The 17,526-nt window shown below is 39.3% G+C and overlaps 1 protein-coding gene across 2 annotated transcripts; it reads right to left on the bottom strand.

Annotated features, from left to right (window-relative positions):
* Positions 1 to 666: 666 nt before the first annotated feature.
* LOC308704708 (uncharacterized protein) lies at positions 667 to 17,388 on the bottom strand. Of its 2 annotated transcripts, none has more exons than XM_081389211.1 (15): positions 17,080 to 17,388; positions 15,524 to 15,679; positions 10,201 to 10,257; positions 9,937 to 9,992; positions 9,239 to 9,305; positions 8,701 to 8,826; positions 7,112 to 7,290; positions 6,630 to 6,770; positions 6,189 to 6,493; positions 5,494 to 5,632; positions 4,755 to 5,192; positions 3,846 to 3,959; positions 2,965 to 3,102; positions 2,770 to 2,824; positions 667 to 2,614 (listed from the first exon to the last, which is right to left on the bottom strand). In XM_081389211.1, the coding sequence occupies exons 2-15, from the start codon at positions 15,576 to 15,578 to the stop codon at positions 2,190 to 2,192; spliced, it is 2,295 nt and encodes a 764-aa protein (XP_081245337.1). In that variant the 5' UTR covers positions 15,579 to 15,679; positions 17,080 to 17,388; the 3' UTR covers positions 667 to 2,189. The 2 variants fall into 2 exon arrangements, with proteins under 2 accessions (XP_081245337.1, XP_081245338.1); XM_081389212.1 differs by having other exon boundaries at positions 7,112 to 7,272; positions 17,080 to 17,382.
* Positions 17,389 to 17,526: the final 138 nt, after the last annotated feature.

Below are 17,526 nucleotides of genomic sequence, written 5' to 3' on the forward strand. Positions count from 1 at the left end.
TAAAGCACAGAGAAGCTGAAATTCTGCTTTGCAAAAGGTAGCAAATATGAATAATGCATGGTTGTGTAAACTGTATTTATTAGGATCACTGAATAGTTAATCAGTTGGTGTGAATTAATATGATTGGTGTGAAGTGTGTTTCAAATCGGAAAGCAGATCTTCACATAAGGGTTACCTGATGTATACGTTTCATTTCTACCATCCAGCATCTTCAAAAGCCTTCTTTGCTTAGATGATTTACAGCGCAGTTTAACACTAACCATGATCTAGACAGAAAGGCAATCAAAATCCTGCTAAGTTCTGACCATCTACAAATGTAGACCTGAAATGTTGGAAATTAAATGAACTTCACAGAGGCTCAACCCATTTCCAGCAGGAGCGGAGGCGGTTATAGACTGAAACGGTGTGCGAAGATTTAATTGCTGACACCACATTACAGGAACATTATAGGCAGTGAAATGATTCAATGAGGCAGCCTAAGGGACATTTAAAAGAAAATGAAGGCATAGTGATCACCATGATTGCTTAGAGTAATTTCACACAAGGTATACTAAATTTACCAAACGTCTTTAATAATGAAACTTTCTGAGCTGAGCTCATCAGTATAACAAAATAAAAATGTAACAAAAAAAAAAAAAATCATAAAGACAAAGAAACAGACACAGGTGGGAAAATCAATTAAGACTTTAATTTGTTTTAAGTTTACTATAGGACTTTAACGTTGATAGTTGACAGAGTTTAAATAAATTACTTAATAAATATATCAGTGAACATATCTGATCAAACACTTAATATATTTTCTTTTTGTTGGTTGGTTGATTGGTCATTTATTTATTTAGACATGTGGCTTAAAAGAAACAATATAGTTGTGTTTTGTAGGGTTACATAAAAAAAAAACTCATTTGAGAGCAAACAATATCCAGCTGCACAAATGCTGTGATTCTCCAGCACCTGTCTGCATACTGAACTCAGGGCAATATATTTGATTATCAAACACATTGTCCTATTTACACATACACTTTCACATATAAGACTGGGACAGACTAAAGTCACTTTCTTTGAACATTTAAATGTGCTGTATCCCTGTTGTAGTAATGCATAAAAGCAACTAGCAGTCAAAAGGTCAAATGTCTGTAAACAACAATGGTAGACAATGTTATATGGGTCCCATTAAGAAAATTTAAACAGTAGCAGTTGAAAGATTCCTTTTTTAACTTTGCACAGTGTTGTTTGGGCAGGCTGATCAATCAGTACAAAAGCCTTTAGATTTTCCAACTTAATTACGTTAGGCTTTTTAAAAACACATTTTCTCACAAGTTCGTAACCTAATTTATGGTTTCAATCTTGCTGAAGGTGCATATTGGCGTCAGACCAGCATTATTGTGCACTGTATTGGTGCTTAAAGGTAGCTTGAGTTATTCTGTCGTAAAATCGAAAAAGGATCTGTTGTTAGGCCAATGCTTTTGGGTTAACATCAGTGCTATGATGCACTAGTTCAGACAAAGCAGATCATAATTTGATCCTAAATGGAAAAATGTACACCAGTATAAACAGAAGCAAGTGCATTTGGATGCTTTAGGCACCTCATTTTTGTTTCATTGAAATTGTAGATACAGAACATGCTGGCACGTGTGTATGCGCCAACACAAACACACACACACACAGATAAAGCAGCCAAGAGAAGCGTGCTCACACATACAGGGAGCGCATACACTTCCCTGTAAATACACACAGATTGTTTGAAGCTCCCGCTGCTCCACACAGTTGCCACATGCCGACAGTTTGTCTGGCGCTGAAGCAAGAGGCAAATCAACGGGGAAACCCGCTTTTTTGTATAATTTCTAATTTATTTATTGTATTTTTAAAGCTTTAAAAAAAATACAAGTCATTGTGAAAGTGTGGCGTTTGTGCACATGCTCTTTGTGGCTCTTTCTGAACAAGTTACCAAAGCATATCTCTTTTCCGTTTCCCTCTTTCTCTCGACATTGCGTGGAGTAGAGGTTAGCAGTCAACACCAGTCAGACCTGTTTGGTCATATCAGTTGACAGAGATGGATGGATGCAAAAACGAAGGAACGAATGAGAGGATGAGGGGTCGCCTCTCGAGGGTACACGATTTGAAAGGTGGTTAATTTCCAATCATGCATCCAATTAGCCACACACACATGCAGACACACACTACGCCCCTCCTCACCATTGCTCCACCATCAGGTCGAGGACCCTGTTTACGTTCAGGTCTGAGTCAAGGCCAAAGTCATTCTCTAAAAATGGGGCGGTGGGGGGCGTTAGCGGGTGTAGGCCAGAGGTCAAGGTCTCCAGCCAATCAGCAGGGTCAAAAACAAGAACCTCTGACCTTCTTTTCCTGGACAGTGAGCTGGATGGTGGAGTGGTGCAGATGGGGGGAGGAGGAAGTGGAGTTGTGGTTGAACCGAGGGGTGGAGCGTTGTTAGGTGAGGGGGGAAGCTCTAAAAGAAGCGAAGAGCACAGAGGAGAGGAAAGAAAGTTGTCTTCTTTTTGGCGCTTGGTGAGCTGTGATTGGTCAGGCTGTGGGGCAGGGGAGGAGCCTGAGAGGATGGTGGTGGCTGATTGGACGTCTGTGATGAGTGAGGAGTTATCTGAAATATAAGGAGTTCAACACAGGCATGTCAGTATGTCCGGCCACCCTAAAATGTCATCTTGAAAATCTATTGTTTTTTGCCATTGGTAAGCAACATCTTTGCTTCCTCTCTCCTGAAATGTTTCAACCGCCACTGATTAAAATTTCACTCACCTGAACAACTAATAGTCTCATCCAAAATGTCATCTATGGATTGAGTAGGGTCCATCTTAAATGGTGAGAGAAAGAGTAGACAGGAAGTCGAGCGCTTAGTGCTCATTGTTGATGAACAGCAATCAATACATCAATAGTTGCATAACATAGGTAATTGTGAGAGAGCAGACAGCACACAAACTCAAAAACACTCACCTGCACTCTTTGAATAGCCTCCTGTAGTTCCTCTTCCAAACTCCGGACAGTGGGCGATGCCTGTGCTGGACTGGCAGTGATTTGCATAGGCAAATCAAAGTCTTGACCAATTACATCACAAAGCTGACAGCAGTTCGCCTAATATTAGGAAAAAATACAAAGAATGTAATTCATTTCAATAGTGAAATATATATCTGTGCATATTTTTTTTTTTTGTGTGTGTGTGTGTGTGTGTGTGTGTGTGTGTCTAATATTACCCACATTTATTTAAACTACAAAATACCTCAATACATCAAGAAGCAATTTAAAAGGATCGTTTACCTAAAAATGCTCACCCTCATGTCGTTCCAAACCCATAAAACTTGCGTTCATCTTCGGAACGCAAATGAAGATATTTGAATTGCTCATATTTTTAGATCAAACGTGCTGCGTAACTTACAGGAATGAACCTCATTGGTTCTCGCACGTCAAGGAAGCATGCTTGAGCTTCCATTTATCATTATTGATGTGTGCGTTGATGAATGTTTATGTGTGAATAAAAGCCTAAATTCAATCTGTTCAGCGTATAAAGTGTCTCTTCAGAAAATCTGGACTAAACCATTAGTTTAGATTAGTTTTACAATCTCTATATAAACTTTTTGAGGTGTCAAAGTGGTAGTTGCGTAGCTGTCAATGGAGGAACAGAACTCGCTCCGATTTCATTAAAAATATCTTCATTTGTGTTCCGAAGTTTAATGGGTTTAGAACGATATGAGGGTGAGCAATTAATGACAGAATTGACATTTTTGGGTGAATTAACTCTTTAATGGTGCGGTAGTATGTCACAGTACTGTCTTACTAGTATGTCCCTGCTTGTCTTACTAAATATTCAAAGTACGTACTTTTCCTTCACCAGTGCAGTACGTAAAGAGCAGTTCCTGTCCACCTGTGTCTGGTTTCCCTCTGGTGCATCCTGGCTCCTGTTGCAGGAACGAATGAAGGGAATTTCCACACAGCTGGACAAAAACAGAAGGAATGAAATAGTACATTAAATGCTTAAAGGAACACTCCACCGTTTTTTCATATTAAACTACAGTATGTTATTCCCTTAACTAAGACGAGTTGATACACACCTCTCTCGTCTCGGTGCGTGCACTCAATCGCTCTGGCGCGCGACGACACTATGGTGACATAAAATAAAACGTGGCGCTTTTCTAAGCGGGTAAAAAGGATAACTATAATGTATGGCGGAATAGCACTTGGGAGCACTTTGACTCAGCGCATTAATATCATTACTCCTGAAAAATCCTCTCTCCCTCTCACTTCTGTCATTAGAACCAACGTGACTTTTTACTGCGCCGAGTCGAAGTGCTCCCAAGTGCTATTCCGCCATACATTATAGTTATCCTTTTTACCCGCTTAGAAAAGCGCCACGTTTTATTTTGTGTCACCATACTTGGTCGTGTAACTACTCGTGTAACTGTATTTAAATTGGGAAAACGTGGAGGTGTTTGGTCGCTTCTAGCTTCATCTCTGTTTGGCTCCTAATGAATGAACTGGGCTAAGCTAAGTGCTATCAAAGTGTCTCCACACGCCAGAGCGATTGAGTGCATGCACTGAGACGAGAGAGTTATGTATCAACTCGTCTTAGTTAAGGGAATAACATAGTTTAATATGAAAAACGGTGGAGTGTTACTTTAAAGTACTTATTACTAAATAGATTCACCAAAAAAAAAAAAAAAAAATTCACCAATATTAGGAAATGCCACCAATGTCCAAAAAATCCACCTATATCAATTATCCATACTCACTTGAGAGTCCTTCGCTACTTCTCTGGGTCTGCTCCTCAACCTCTCTCTCATTTCCAGCTCCACACTAAGTTCATCTACTTGCTGGCCTGGCCTCCACGTGGCACCAGAGGGCATTGGAGAAGAGGATGTATGTAAGGTAGGACTGGAGCCAGCAGAAGAAGGAGAAGTGAGGTAACTGTCACCAGCTATACTTTGCTCCGCTAAACCCGAAGGGTGGATGTACATTGGAACAGACTTGGTGGAGGTGTTTACACTGGAAGAGATTTGGTTGAGTGCAGCAGGGTGGGAGGGTTCTAGTGTGGCCCCTAGCTGGCAAAGTGGGCCAGGGGTTAATGGGGGACGCGGCATCTGGAAAGGACGGAGTCTTTCTAGTAGTGCCGGCTTAGTGCCGGAAACTGGGAGTCCACGTTTCCGCAACTGCTGACGAAGAACTGACACCTGAGAAGAAGAAATACAGTCAATGTTCTATACAAAGCTTGTTCAAACAAACTGTTTATGAAGACCAGATAATCTAGAGCAAAGGTGTCCAAACCTACTTCTGGAGGGCCACTGTACTGCAGAGTTTACCTCCAACCCTAATCAACCACACAAGAACCAGGTCATCAAGGTGTTCATGATTACTTGAAAATAATAATTAGGTGTGTTGGAGAAGGATTGGAACTGAAGTCTGCAGGAAGTATTCCTCCAAGAGCAGGATTGGACACCTGCTCACCTGGATCTTAGCCAATGATATTCCTACCGTTAGGTCATCAAGGTTTGAGGGGAGTAACTCTGCCTGGTGGATGGGACTTGTATCAGGAGTAGAGGGGTTTGTTGAAGGGGTTCCAGACTGAGGGGAACTTTGAGGTGTAGTTCCAGAAATCTTCGAATGGTTCTCACTATTAGTTAGATGTATAGTATAGGTATATAAGTAATTGTTTCCTGATTGCTATTCAGATCACAAAGTAGAATCTCTTAAGTTGGGTTTGCACTGTACGATTTCTACGCTAGCTATGATTTTGCTCTCTGAGACAAATTTTAGGGACCACAAACGATTTCTCCTCATAGGGTAAAACCATCAGTCTTAGATCACATATTTCTGGCTTACACTACACAAATTAAATTCAGACTTTTGCCCCAATTTTGCAGTTGGGGCAAGCTGATGCTAGTTGCCTTGGGTCAGAGCCAGTGTACACATTTTGGGAGCTTAGAGTTGACAGATTTCACATTGTGTATGATGGTTACAGCCATCTAGTCTGAGGATTTCAAACCCCCAATCCACCGACCCAATTTGGTCAGTGGCTGCTCTGATTGTACAGTCTAACATAAAAAAATGATCTTGTCCAGTGTGCCATGGCTTTTACTCAAGATGACTGTAAAAATCGTGCAGCGTGCTCCCGGCTTTAGTTGTACAAATCATGGTCTTTTTCATGGGTGCTTTATTTGGAGGTTTACCTGTTTGTCACAGTGAGCTGTTGTTGCTGGTTAAGAATTTGTAGTTGTAAGTACACTTGCTGTTGTTGCAAGAGGTGGGAGTAAGAGGAATCAGTGGCCGGAGCCTGACTGTTGTTATTCTTTTGCGAAACATTTCCGGCTCCGTTTCCAGTCCCAGTCCTTTGATCTGGGGGAATGTACTGATGGTATTTCAGCTTCCTCATTTTAGGTTTGGAATCGCGAGGCTTTCGTGGCCGTGGAGGGCGGGATGAAGTTAAGGACCCACCCAGAATGGAATGAGAAGATGGAGCTGGAGGTTGTGCTGTCTTGAGGCATACAGAAAAAGAATGTGAGTACTATAACTTGAAAAAATGACATGAGCAAGTGGATGGGGAAATAATGAATGATGAAATGGGGCGAGTAAAACAAATCATTATTTCAAATCTATGTGTGAATGCTTACCTTTGGCAGCAGTGGTGGTGTCTGGGAGGGCATGTACATCCCTTTGGGTCTCCCAGTCGTTGATACGGAGTTTGACCCTGTTACTGTCATGGTCATTGGTTGGCTGATGCACTCGGTTGCCGGGAGCAATGCCAATCTGCACTGTTTTGAGAAGATGAGTTGATACTGGTGAAAATTCTGAGCAACTATCGTCCAGCCATTTAACCTGAACCTAAAGGTAAAATTTGTGTAATTTTTGCACCACTAGTGGTATGAAACAGAATATGTTCATCCTCAGCTGTTTTCCATCAAACACGGCAAACAGATAGCAACCAATATCACCACATTGGTTCACCCACTGTTGCAATGTTTGGGTGGTAGGGATGCTCAAATGAACAGAGAAATATTTTGATAGCTCCACAGTTCTCGCAAAATTACACACTTCATCTTTAAACTGAAAAAGGGCAAAACGTCTAATATTGGGTGTTTTACACCTCTTATACCTGTACATTGTTTGGGCTGATCGGCGTAGCAATAGGTGATGCATCACTTGGTGATTGGTCACCTCCTTGCCCAGGTGATGATGAGAAGCCAGGAGATTGGTGCATCCCGAGTTGCTCGGGAGATGCAGAGGCAGAAGAGGAGTTGTCATCTTCAAAGACATCTGATGGCAAAGAAGCAGCTGAGGCAGAAGAAATGGTGATGTGTGAAGCTTTTCTGCAACAATTCTGGGTATAAGTTAAATGTCATGTGGAAATGTGAAACTAATAGATAGTAATGCAAGTTTTGTTTACACATCTACTCCTTGTCAGAATATATATTTTTTCAGAATCAATTTTATAATTTTCTTTATTTAGACAGGATAGTTGAAGAATTGGCAGGAAGAGAGAGACGGAATGGGATTGGAGAGGTCCACAAGGATTCAAACTTGGATCACCCGAAGCGCAACCAAGCTACGTGTTGAAGCACTGCCGGCTATTGGCACGAATATAATTATCATTAATACACTAGGTACACTATAAACTTATAAATATAACTGAAATAATTTAAACTTTACCTGTAATAGCAATGCACAAAACATTTTTTTAATGCTGTTCAATGTTTTGTTTTATGTGATTTGTACTTCATTTGGTGTGATTTAAAAAAAAAATAAAAAATTGGAAGTCTCTAAGTCAACTGATCTGATCAGGGCTGCTGTTATGAACAATTTGGTCTGCCCGCTGAATCAAGTCTGCCTAAGAGCGAATTCCATTGGCTGAAAAAACTTTTAATTAGTATTTTATGGTATGGGACTATTGTATTTTATGATGTGTGTACCATATGAACTGTTATTTTGCCCATTAAAATTATTATATAATAATATATAACCTGAAGCTATATATTGAGATTTTTATGGTTATGTTGTACAAGCTAACCACTTAGCATACAAGCTTAGCATATCGCTAACCGATTAGCTTTCTTGCTTAGCCTGTACCCTAAAATGTTCCACTTTATGTTTTTTTTTTATATTGTCTCTTTTGCATAAGTTTAACATCTCACTGGTGTTTTTACTGTACATATATACACATATATTATGCTATGAGTGTCATCCACACAAATTGCTGATGCCAATAATTGTGTAATAAATATTCATTATAGCTTTCCCTCTTTAGTGACAAAAAATTATTTGTTAAAGGGTTAGTTCTCGTCGCTTGATAAACTTAAGGTTGAGCCACTGTTGTCACTTGGACTATTTTAACAATGTCTTTACTAACTTTTCTGGGCTGGCAGATATAAATTACCTTGCAGCTTATGAAGGAGTGAGCCAGCTCTCAGATTTCTTCAATCTTAATTTGTGTTCCGAAGATGAACGAAAGTCTTACGGGGTTGGAACAACGTGAGGGTGAGTAATTACTGACATAATTTTCAATTTTGGGTGAACTAACCCTTTAATCACAAAACACTATGAGAAATATGATCTCAATTACATGTTAGTATTATATAAGAGAGTATTTGTTTGTGTGTGAGTGTTTGTCTATGACTCTATAAAATATTTAGTTTGAGTTTATGCTATTTTGTGAGGCATCATTTTCAGTTATTTTCAATGACTCACTGTTCTCTCGAGGCAGAATATGCCTCTGCAGGAGTTCAAGTGGTCCAGGCCGACTCTGAATTTTCTCACTCAGATCCTCAGCCAGACGAGCCTTCTTCTGCCTGTGAGCTCCACTATAACTCCTGTCTGTGAGCGAGAGACAATACGAAGAGAGAAAGTGAAAACAAGAAACGTGTGAATCAGAGAGAGAACAAAATGAATAGTGAAAGATGGGGAATGTAAATGGAAGATCAATTGCTCTGCTTTATAATACAAGAGGAGAAGAAGAGGAATATTTTAAAGACAGATATGAATGATTTCTCACAAAAGAATCTGTTGTTGGGTAATCCAATTCAGGCATTCAGAAAGCTACTGATAATAAGTGCGGTACAGAAGGACCTTCAGCTGAATGATTTGCAAACACAAAGAGCTGTTTGATGAATGGGCAGCGCTAATGGACAAACCGCTCATTCCAGCTTTAAGGTTACACCTTTGTTTAGTTCTGGTGTTGGCTATAACTGAAGGTCATGGAATATTGGAAAACTCTCAATGGCATCACCTGGTGCAGTTTGAGCAGTCAGACCACTAGGGGGCGACTTCTGAATGGCACCATCTTCTGTCTGACGCTGCATTGGGAAACAGCCCAGTCAGATCAACAGCAGAAAACATCAACAAGTACTGTAAACCTTTATTTCTCCAATAGTTCATGAAAGATAGCACATGGGTGAAGTTTCTGAAAAGAACTAATTGTTTGCTTTTGGTGGTAACATTCTCCTGTAAGACTACATTTTCCCTCCTGACAGTAATTATCTTGAACCAGCTGCTGTTTACTGTCTTACAAAACATAATTAACTGTGCTAACAGTGTTTCACGGCTAATACTAATAGTTTGCGACAGTAACCTGACATGTAATTACAAACATTAAATTATGCTAAAGAGGTTGAAGACCAACTCATGTCAGTTATCAGACCGTTTTTGGCATCACTGAGTACTTTGCTTATCTACACTGGCACCCTGTTTCACATCAGTCTGTTTTCATATAAACCAAAGGCATACACATACTGCTGCTGGAGTGTGTCAAGCGTGGAAGCCATTAGATCCGACCATAGTTTTAGTTTGGAACTTCTCCCTCAAATTAACTTTGAAAAGGTTTCAGTTGCATAATCAGCTATTTCATGGAAACATATATTTTAGTTTTGTTTGCTGCTAGTCTATATTTGCCAATTTCTCCTGAAACATAGATAAATAATGGCTCACCAAACCACTGCTGACTTCTTTCTCCCCAACTTTATCAGAGACAGAGGCCTTTGTACCTATAGAGCACAGAGAAATTAAGAATGAACAAAAAGACAAGCTGTTATAAAGCTATTATTTAGAATTGAAATGCATAAAGAGAGAAGTCCAGCTGGTTTGAAAAGTGTGAATCAAATACATTATGATTGTCCTGCCCCATAAGGGGAAATTTCATTGACTTCCTGTGGCCAAACACAATGATAAAAATTCATAAAGACACAGACTCACCAGACTCTGCATTAAGTTCATTCTGCTGTCTGCGGTTCTGTATTCTCAACTGCAGAACTGAAAAACATATACTTGTTTATTATTATGCAATAAAAAGAATATCTACAATGCTTTATTTAAAATACAGTCTCTGTGTTTCAGAAAACTTTTATGCCTGAGTTTCCCACCTTGAGGAATGTGCAGTGTTACCCTGTGGATCATATAGCTCAATTTATGACTGTAAGCCCAGCATATTACAAGTCAATTTCACCACTCGGTTGATCATAAATGAGTTAGATATGAAATAGGCACTGCAAACATAAACTGTTCCCTAACCTAGTCAAACATGCAATCACTGTTTGTGGCACTTAAAGGAGAACTCCGGTCAATTTTAACATTGAGCTCATTTTTTTGTAAATTTGGAGTGCTGTCAATACAGAGAACAACGACAAAAATCGGTGTTGCCTACACCGTGTTATCCTCTTTTTAAAATTTGCACCCTGTTGACTTCAATGGGGCAAGTTTTAAACCAGCTTTTAGCCTCTTAGCATCCTTGATGTGTCATTACAAGTGCCCAGCATGTGAGTGATTCCTTCGGAGTGAACACGGGTGAATCTGACTGCAGTAGATGTGAAAGATATGAATAAAAATGATAATAATTCAGCCAGCGCGCATACCTGTATTTACATCCTGTTTTCGGTCGAAGTCCACAGTAGTCGATTGTCGACAATTGTTGAACTCGACAGTCGACTACTGTGGACTTCGACCGAAAACAGGATGTAAATACAGGTATGTGCGCTGGCTGAATAAACATAATTTTTATTCATATCTTTCACATCTACTGCAGTCAGATTCACCCGTGTTCACTCCGAAGGAATCACTCACATGCTGGGCACTTGTAATGACACATCAAGGATGTTAAGAGGCTAAAAGCTGGTTTAAAACTTGCCCCATTGAAGTCAACAGGGTGCAAATTTTAAAAAGAGGATAACACGGTGTAGGCAACACCGATTTTTGTCGTTGTTCTCTGTACTGACAGCACTCCAATTTTACAAAAAAATGAGCTCAATGTTAAAATTGACCGGAGTTCTCCTTTAAAAGAAGGTCTGCACAAACGAACATGCTGGAACCAGCAGGTGAATTACAGCTAGGCCAGAGGTGGGAGGAGTTGCTTGTCCCATGATGCACCTCTGTGCTGAGTTTTGAGATCTGAGAGTGGACGTGAGAGGAAGGGGGTAACTATTTATCCCTCTGAATGTCTATTTCTGTATCCTTCCCATCCCCCATCCAGCTGTCTCTCTCTCTCTCTCTCTCTCTCTCTCTCTCTCGCTCGCTCGCTTGCTCGCTGTCTGTCTTTCGCTCCGCTCTCTCGCTGTCAATCGTGCTAAGTAAATTCTTCCTTTTTACTTTACTCTGGAAGAGAATTACATGCTGAGTGGCGTCAAGCTAAATCAGGTTGGAATTCTGGGATTACAAATTTACAGAGTGCCACTGCAACTTATAGTAATGACGATAACTGGTGTGCTCTGATCACATAATGGCAGAGATGCATAATGATAGTTCAAGTTTTGTTCACTACTAACTGTAAGCCGCTGATATTACTATTATATGCCTGAAAATCAGTACATATCAAAAAAACACTTTCTAATTCACTGTATAATGACAGGTTAGAATTAAATTAGTTATGTTTTCTTACAATAAATAAAGTAATATAAGGTCTCTATTACATATTCTACTATACATATACATATATATATACATACATACATATAGAGAGACATTCACACAGAGAACTTTCCTCTGTACAAAAAAAATTAAAAGTTTTAAAAAGGTTTTAGGATTAAATCATTCTCAAATCATCAGTGAAGCAATAGAGGGACAAACATCAACTTTTCACTCGAACCGTTAACTGTTAATCAGTGTTTGATCCCAACATTTCAATATTGTATAAAGCCATAGTGAGCAAGAATGAGAGCATTAATATGTTGTTATGTACTACCCGTCCCTAGCATCTTTCAGCAGTTCCTTTCTGTAGTAGGCTATTTCTCTGCATTAAACAGCCCTACTGTTGTGGTTGACTGGTGCACTTTTACTCCGTTCTCAGCTACTGAACTCTTTCAAAGTGATTGTTGGCTTCTCTAAATATCCTTCTTGTTTGTGCAGAAAGTTTAGTGGTTGACCTTTTCTAGGCAGCATCTGGGCAGTTTAATGAAGCCTCCTTCCTGATAATTGAGCCAAAAGTGCCCTCTGAGACATCCAAACACTTGGATATGGTTTTGTACCCTTGTGCATTTGTTTTACATTATCTCTGACATCTTTGAAATGGTCTTTACTCTTCATTTTTACAGCTTGTCGTTAAGATTCACAACCTGAATAATGTGTTTTTTTTAATGTAGTAATTTTAATAAGGTAATTGTGTTATCATTAGGTTTTTCATTCAGACCTGAAAAGAGGAAAACATTGAAGGCTGCTATGTGTAGAATCAGATTTTGTTTTCTTTCTTTCTTTTTTTTGGTGGAGCTGCCACAGAGACCAATGTTATTTCTCAGGACACCAATTTCACTGATATCTGTCAGATTAGCAGAGTGGTATTAAAAAAAAAAGGAACAAACAATCAAGTAAAATTTAAAATGAAATCTAATTTTAAAAACAAGCTTCAGTGTTTAGAAACAAACAACAGAGGGAAATATTTCAATATATATCTTTAATAGTTACTTATAATAAGAAGTCTATATCATTTTACATCTTTGGAATCTGGTTTTCTAAAAAATAATGTAAAATGTGAAACAATGTCATTTAAAATAACACAAGATCCCTCCATGGCTAATTCAATATTTATTGCATAATCAACACATGATGAAAAAACTAGATCAATCACCTGGTAGCCTGTAAAGCAATAATGAAAAAAGAGACATATTTGTTGCCAATTAATCATTTAAATATACAAATTTCATAAACATAGACTAAATTCATAGATATTGGCAAATTTCCCTATGTTCATCCTCACATTAGATAAAGAAAATGAATAAACCCTTTTTGCTCAGTTATTGCCAGAGCATTAAGACTATAATTTAAATAGTCAATGAGAAATAAATGACAATTTGTTATAAATCTTAAATGTTTTCACATTGTTTTCCAAATGTATTTTATACATTTACCCTTTGTTTACACTATGACTCAGGATTTGCAGGATTTGCCAGGGCAGCCATCTTTCTCACAACACAACACAACACAACACAACACAACACAACACAACACAGCATATCCAAGGTCACAGCTGATCCAAGGGTCAGTGCCAGAGCAAGACAAGGTTCTTCGCATTCTCCTTGCTGTCTATACATATTTAAAAATTACAGTCCTTTTTATGATATTAGCTAAACTGTTTAAGTTTATAAAGTGTTAATTCAATGCACTTTTGATGGAAGAGTCTTGTTATTACCAAAGAGTGCTGCTGGACATTTGTCTGAGAATCTTGCCAGCAGGATGTTTAGGGAACCCAAGAAGAGAGGGCACCGCTTTTGAAGGAGTTCCAACCACAGATGGGAACCAACAAAGACAATCTGTCCACTGTCCACATGTCCTTCAGGGAGGACCACACTGCTGGCCCCATTTGTACAAAATGGGGAAGTGCGAGAGACCGTGGAACCTCATGAAGACGTGTTGGTTGGTAAAATTTCCATAATCTCCACATTTTATAATGTGATGCACTGAGAATGCACAACAGGTTTGAATTGAACTGAATTGAGAATGTTTTTTAAATTCCAATTGTAATTAACTGAAATTCATATAACTCCAATAAGTGTTAAGTTTAAAAAGAAAAGGAAGGTTTGTCAAAAAAACAAGATGGGTTGACAGACTTGTCCAAATGTTTACAGCTTTAAAAAGGTATAGATTAAACACAGTTTTTAGTTACATCAAGCTGCATGAGTAGCTCATTCAGAAAATTGTATTCAAGCAAGCACCATCAACTTATGGGGCCTGTTCCATAAAGTGTGGCAAGAAAATTGGGGATTACAGTCCAAAACCTGACTTAAATTGACCTAACAAATCAGTCAGGACTAGGCGGTTCCATAAAGGGCAATTTAAGTTCACGTAGTCTCACTAATTTGACCCATGTTCAATGCGTCAAGATCATTTGATGTGCACGTTATGCTTAATTAAGCAGCCCTAAAGGTCGATCATTGATCAAGTCGATCCACTGTGGCAAACTATATTTTGTGCTATTTAATGCATTTTAATGCTTTTTTAATGCATAACTTACATTTCACAGGTATATTTTTCATCTGTAAATGTTAGTATAAATACTGTATTTTTTTTGTTTTGTTTTTGGAATGATAGTGGGTAATAGTCAAATAATGGTATGCGTCAGAGTCAGTGGTAATATCATTTTGTTCCTGTCGGTCAGTTTTAAGGCCGGGACACACCAAGCCGATGGCTGGCCGTCAGGCCATTTTTGAAAGTCGGTCGGCTTTTTTTTTTCCGCCGTGTTCCACGCCGGTGGCTCTAGTCGGACGCCATCTGGGTTTTTTGGGCTGTCGGTCAGCGAGAGAACTCCGATTGGCTGTTCAGCTTAGCGAAGCAGTCAGTGCACAGGAATAAAAGCGAAAGTGATGAAAGCGAGCAAAGAAGTCAAGACGGTACAGACAGAAAGCTGTTTTAATTTTACGTCATCTTACCTGAGCATTCGAAGGCGCAAATATTTTCATAATATATTTCCATGAGCCGACTAGAATGAAGAAAGTGATAAGCGTGATCGATATTTAAAATGGTAAACAAGCGCTGCTTTGTTTATGGTTTGTATATCTGCAGACCTAGTTTCGGTTTCCCTTTTTGAAAGACGATTATAGACTATTGATACCTGCTGATACAGAAAAATAATAACTTACAGGCGCAGAAAACACATGATAGATAACAGTTGCCTGTAGTCCTTTTGGTATTGTCCAGATTTTTGGCTGGGACGCAGCCGACGAGAGGCAAGCTTTCAACACCGCTAGTTCGTTGACGTCAGCTTGGTGTGTCCCTGGCTTCAGTTAAACTCTGCAACAACTTGGCCAAGTCAAAACAAGGCTTACCCAAATCAACTGACAATGAGTCAGACTAACTGAAAAAAGCCTGGCTTGTTTGGTAAAATTGTTTTAAGGAACAGGCCTCTGCTTTGTAAGACCAGCTATATTCACAGAGGTTTGCAAAGCCGCAAAGAGCTTCACTCAGACTCCATCACCAGACCAGCCACTGGGAGCATCATCAGAACTCACATCACCAACCAAAATAGACAGACAGCTACACATGTTGGCTTTCAAAACCAGCTTGGATACAGTCGTGTGAACCTTCTTTTTGTTCTTACCTGAACGAAACTTATTGCGGATGAGCAGTGACCTCTCAGACGCCAGCAAGGTCATAATGGAGAGATAGCAGAGGAAGAAGGTGTGGGGGCTTTAAAGAAATGTCTTCCTCCTGCAGGGCAGATACTTATGATGATTTCTTACGCCCTTTCCTCTCCCTGAAGAGAAAGAAAGCAAAGTCACAGGAGGCCTGAACTTCTCTTAGTCGCCATCAAAACGGCAAGGGAAAAACACCAGAACCAAACAACTAGCAAAGTCTGTGTACGACTGACAGAAACAGGGGGAATCAGAAGCTAACTGCTATTCTAACAGTATATCAGAGAGAAAGTAAACAGCATTGCTTAAAACACAACAGATTTCCTTCTTTCTATGCAATGAACAGACACTAGCGCTTTCAAGCTTCAAAAAGGAATCAAAAGTGGTTCATACGTCCATGTTCCAAGTCTTCTGCAGCCATACCATAGGTTTGTGTAATGAACAGGACATTTTTCAATTTGTTATTTAAGAGAATCTTGGCATCTACACTAGTGGTCCATGGCATGTTCTTATAGAACAAATCATTCTTTTGAGCCAGATCTTTTTAATGAATCCGTTAATTTGATTCACAAAACCAGTCTGAAGCATTTGTTTATAAATCACTCGCAGCGAGTAACATCTCAGTGGTTTAAAAACGACTTCAATTTCTATCCGTTCCTCACACAAAGCTATCATGTGGCTTCAAAAGACTTGGAATACAATGCAAAAGTCATGCAACACTTTTATGGTGCTTTTTAATCATTTTTTGAAACTTTAAAAGGTTAGTTCACCTAAAAATGAAAATGTGGTCATCACCCTCATGTCGTACCAAAACCACAAGACCTTCATTCATCTTTGAAAACCACTTGATTCATATGGATTACTTTTGCAATATCTTTATGAGCTTTGGTGGTATACATTAAAAATCAGGTTTCTGTGGTTTCATTGAAAATATCTTTATTTGTGCTTTTGTGCCAAAAGTTGGGTTTGGAACCACATGAGGGTGAGTAAATGATGACAGAATTGTAATTTTTGCCTGTATTATCCTTTTAAAGCTCCAGTCCCCATTGACTGTATTTGCATGTAAAAGATCTACTAGAACATTAAAAAATAAAATAAAAAATTATAAAGGTTTGAGGTTATACGTGAGGTTGAGTGGACAGGTTTTCATTTTTGGATTAACCATATTTTTAAACTATTCCACTGGGAGGAAATTTTGCCCAACTAGCCAAGGCTAAAATGGCTTGTTAGAGCCTATGAAAGTGAGTGTATGTTCTGAGGCTTGAGTTACAGAAATTATTTGTTATTATTTATGTGCCTTAGAGTTGGAGTTCAAGTACCTTTCACTGTACATCTCTCTTTAATGTTAATCAGAATGCACTACCCACTGACTAGAAATACTGAAGCAACAAATTGGCCTAAAGATAAAGATCACAAAAACCTCTATTGTCAAACATACACACGCAGATGCCTTCACAAAAGAACACATATATTCACAGATAAATGTATAAACACAATAGCATGAATGAAAATGAATACTCACAGTCAGACTGAACTCCCCCGAGTTTTGTCAAGAGTGGCGTTGAACAGAGATTAAAGTGGAGAGAGAGAGAGAGATTCTTGTGATTGAGATGGAAAATGAGGGCAGAATTTGAGGCACGCTAAATCGGGGCAATGCTCAATGACAAGGTTGTTCCTTATCTTCTTTTGCGCCTGCTTGTTCATTCCCTTCCACAGGTGAATCTAGGGAGAAAAGGGCCCTGTGTTTCTTCCTCTTTTCTTCCACGCAGAATTCACCCAGCACACCTCGTTCTATCTCTATCTCTCTCTCTCTCTACCCCCACACAGAGGAGTTGAGCCAACTGTGTTGGGCTATCAAAAGAGCACCCTGACGTCCTGCCCCTGCCCCCTCAGACCCCCCACCCCCCCCCCCCACACACACACACACACATAGACACAACACACACACACACACACACACACACACACA

This window comes from Scardinius erythrophthalmus, assembly GCF_964197995.2.
Source record: "Scardinius erythrophthalmus genome assembly, chromosome: 16".
Taxonomy (NCBI): Eukaryota; Metazoa; Chordata; class Actinopteri; order Cypriniformes; family Leuciscidae; genus Scardinius; species Scardinius erythrophthalmus.

Coding starts and splice junctions, on each gene's coding strand:
- LOC308704708 (XM_081389211.1), bottom strand. CDS start 15,578: ATGACCTTGCTGGCGTCTGAGAGGTCACTGCTCATCCGCAATAAGTTT. Junction 3,103..3,845: donor ACTGCACTGGTGAAGGAAAA/GTACGTACTTTG, acceptor TCCTAATATTAG/GCGAACTGCTGTCAGCTTTG. Junction 2,615..2,769: donor TGAGACTATTAGTTGTTCAG/GTGAGTGAAATT, acceptor CTTATATTTCAG/ATAACTCCTCACTCATCACA.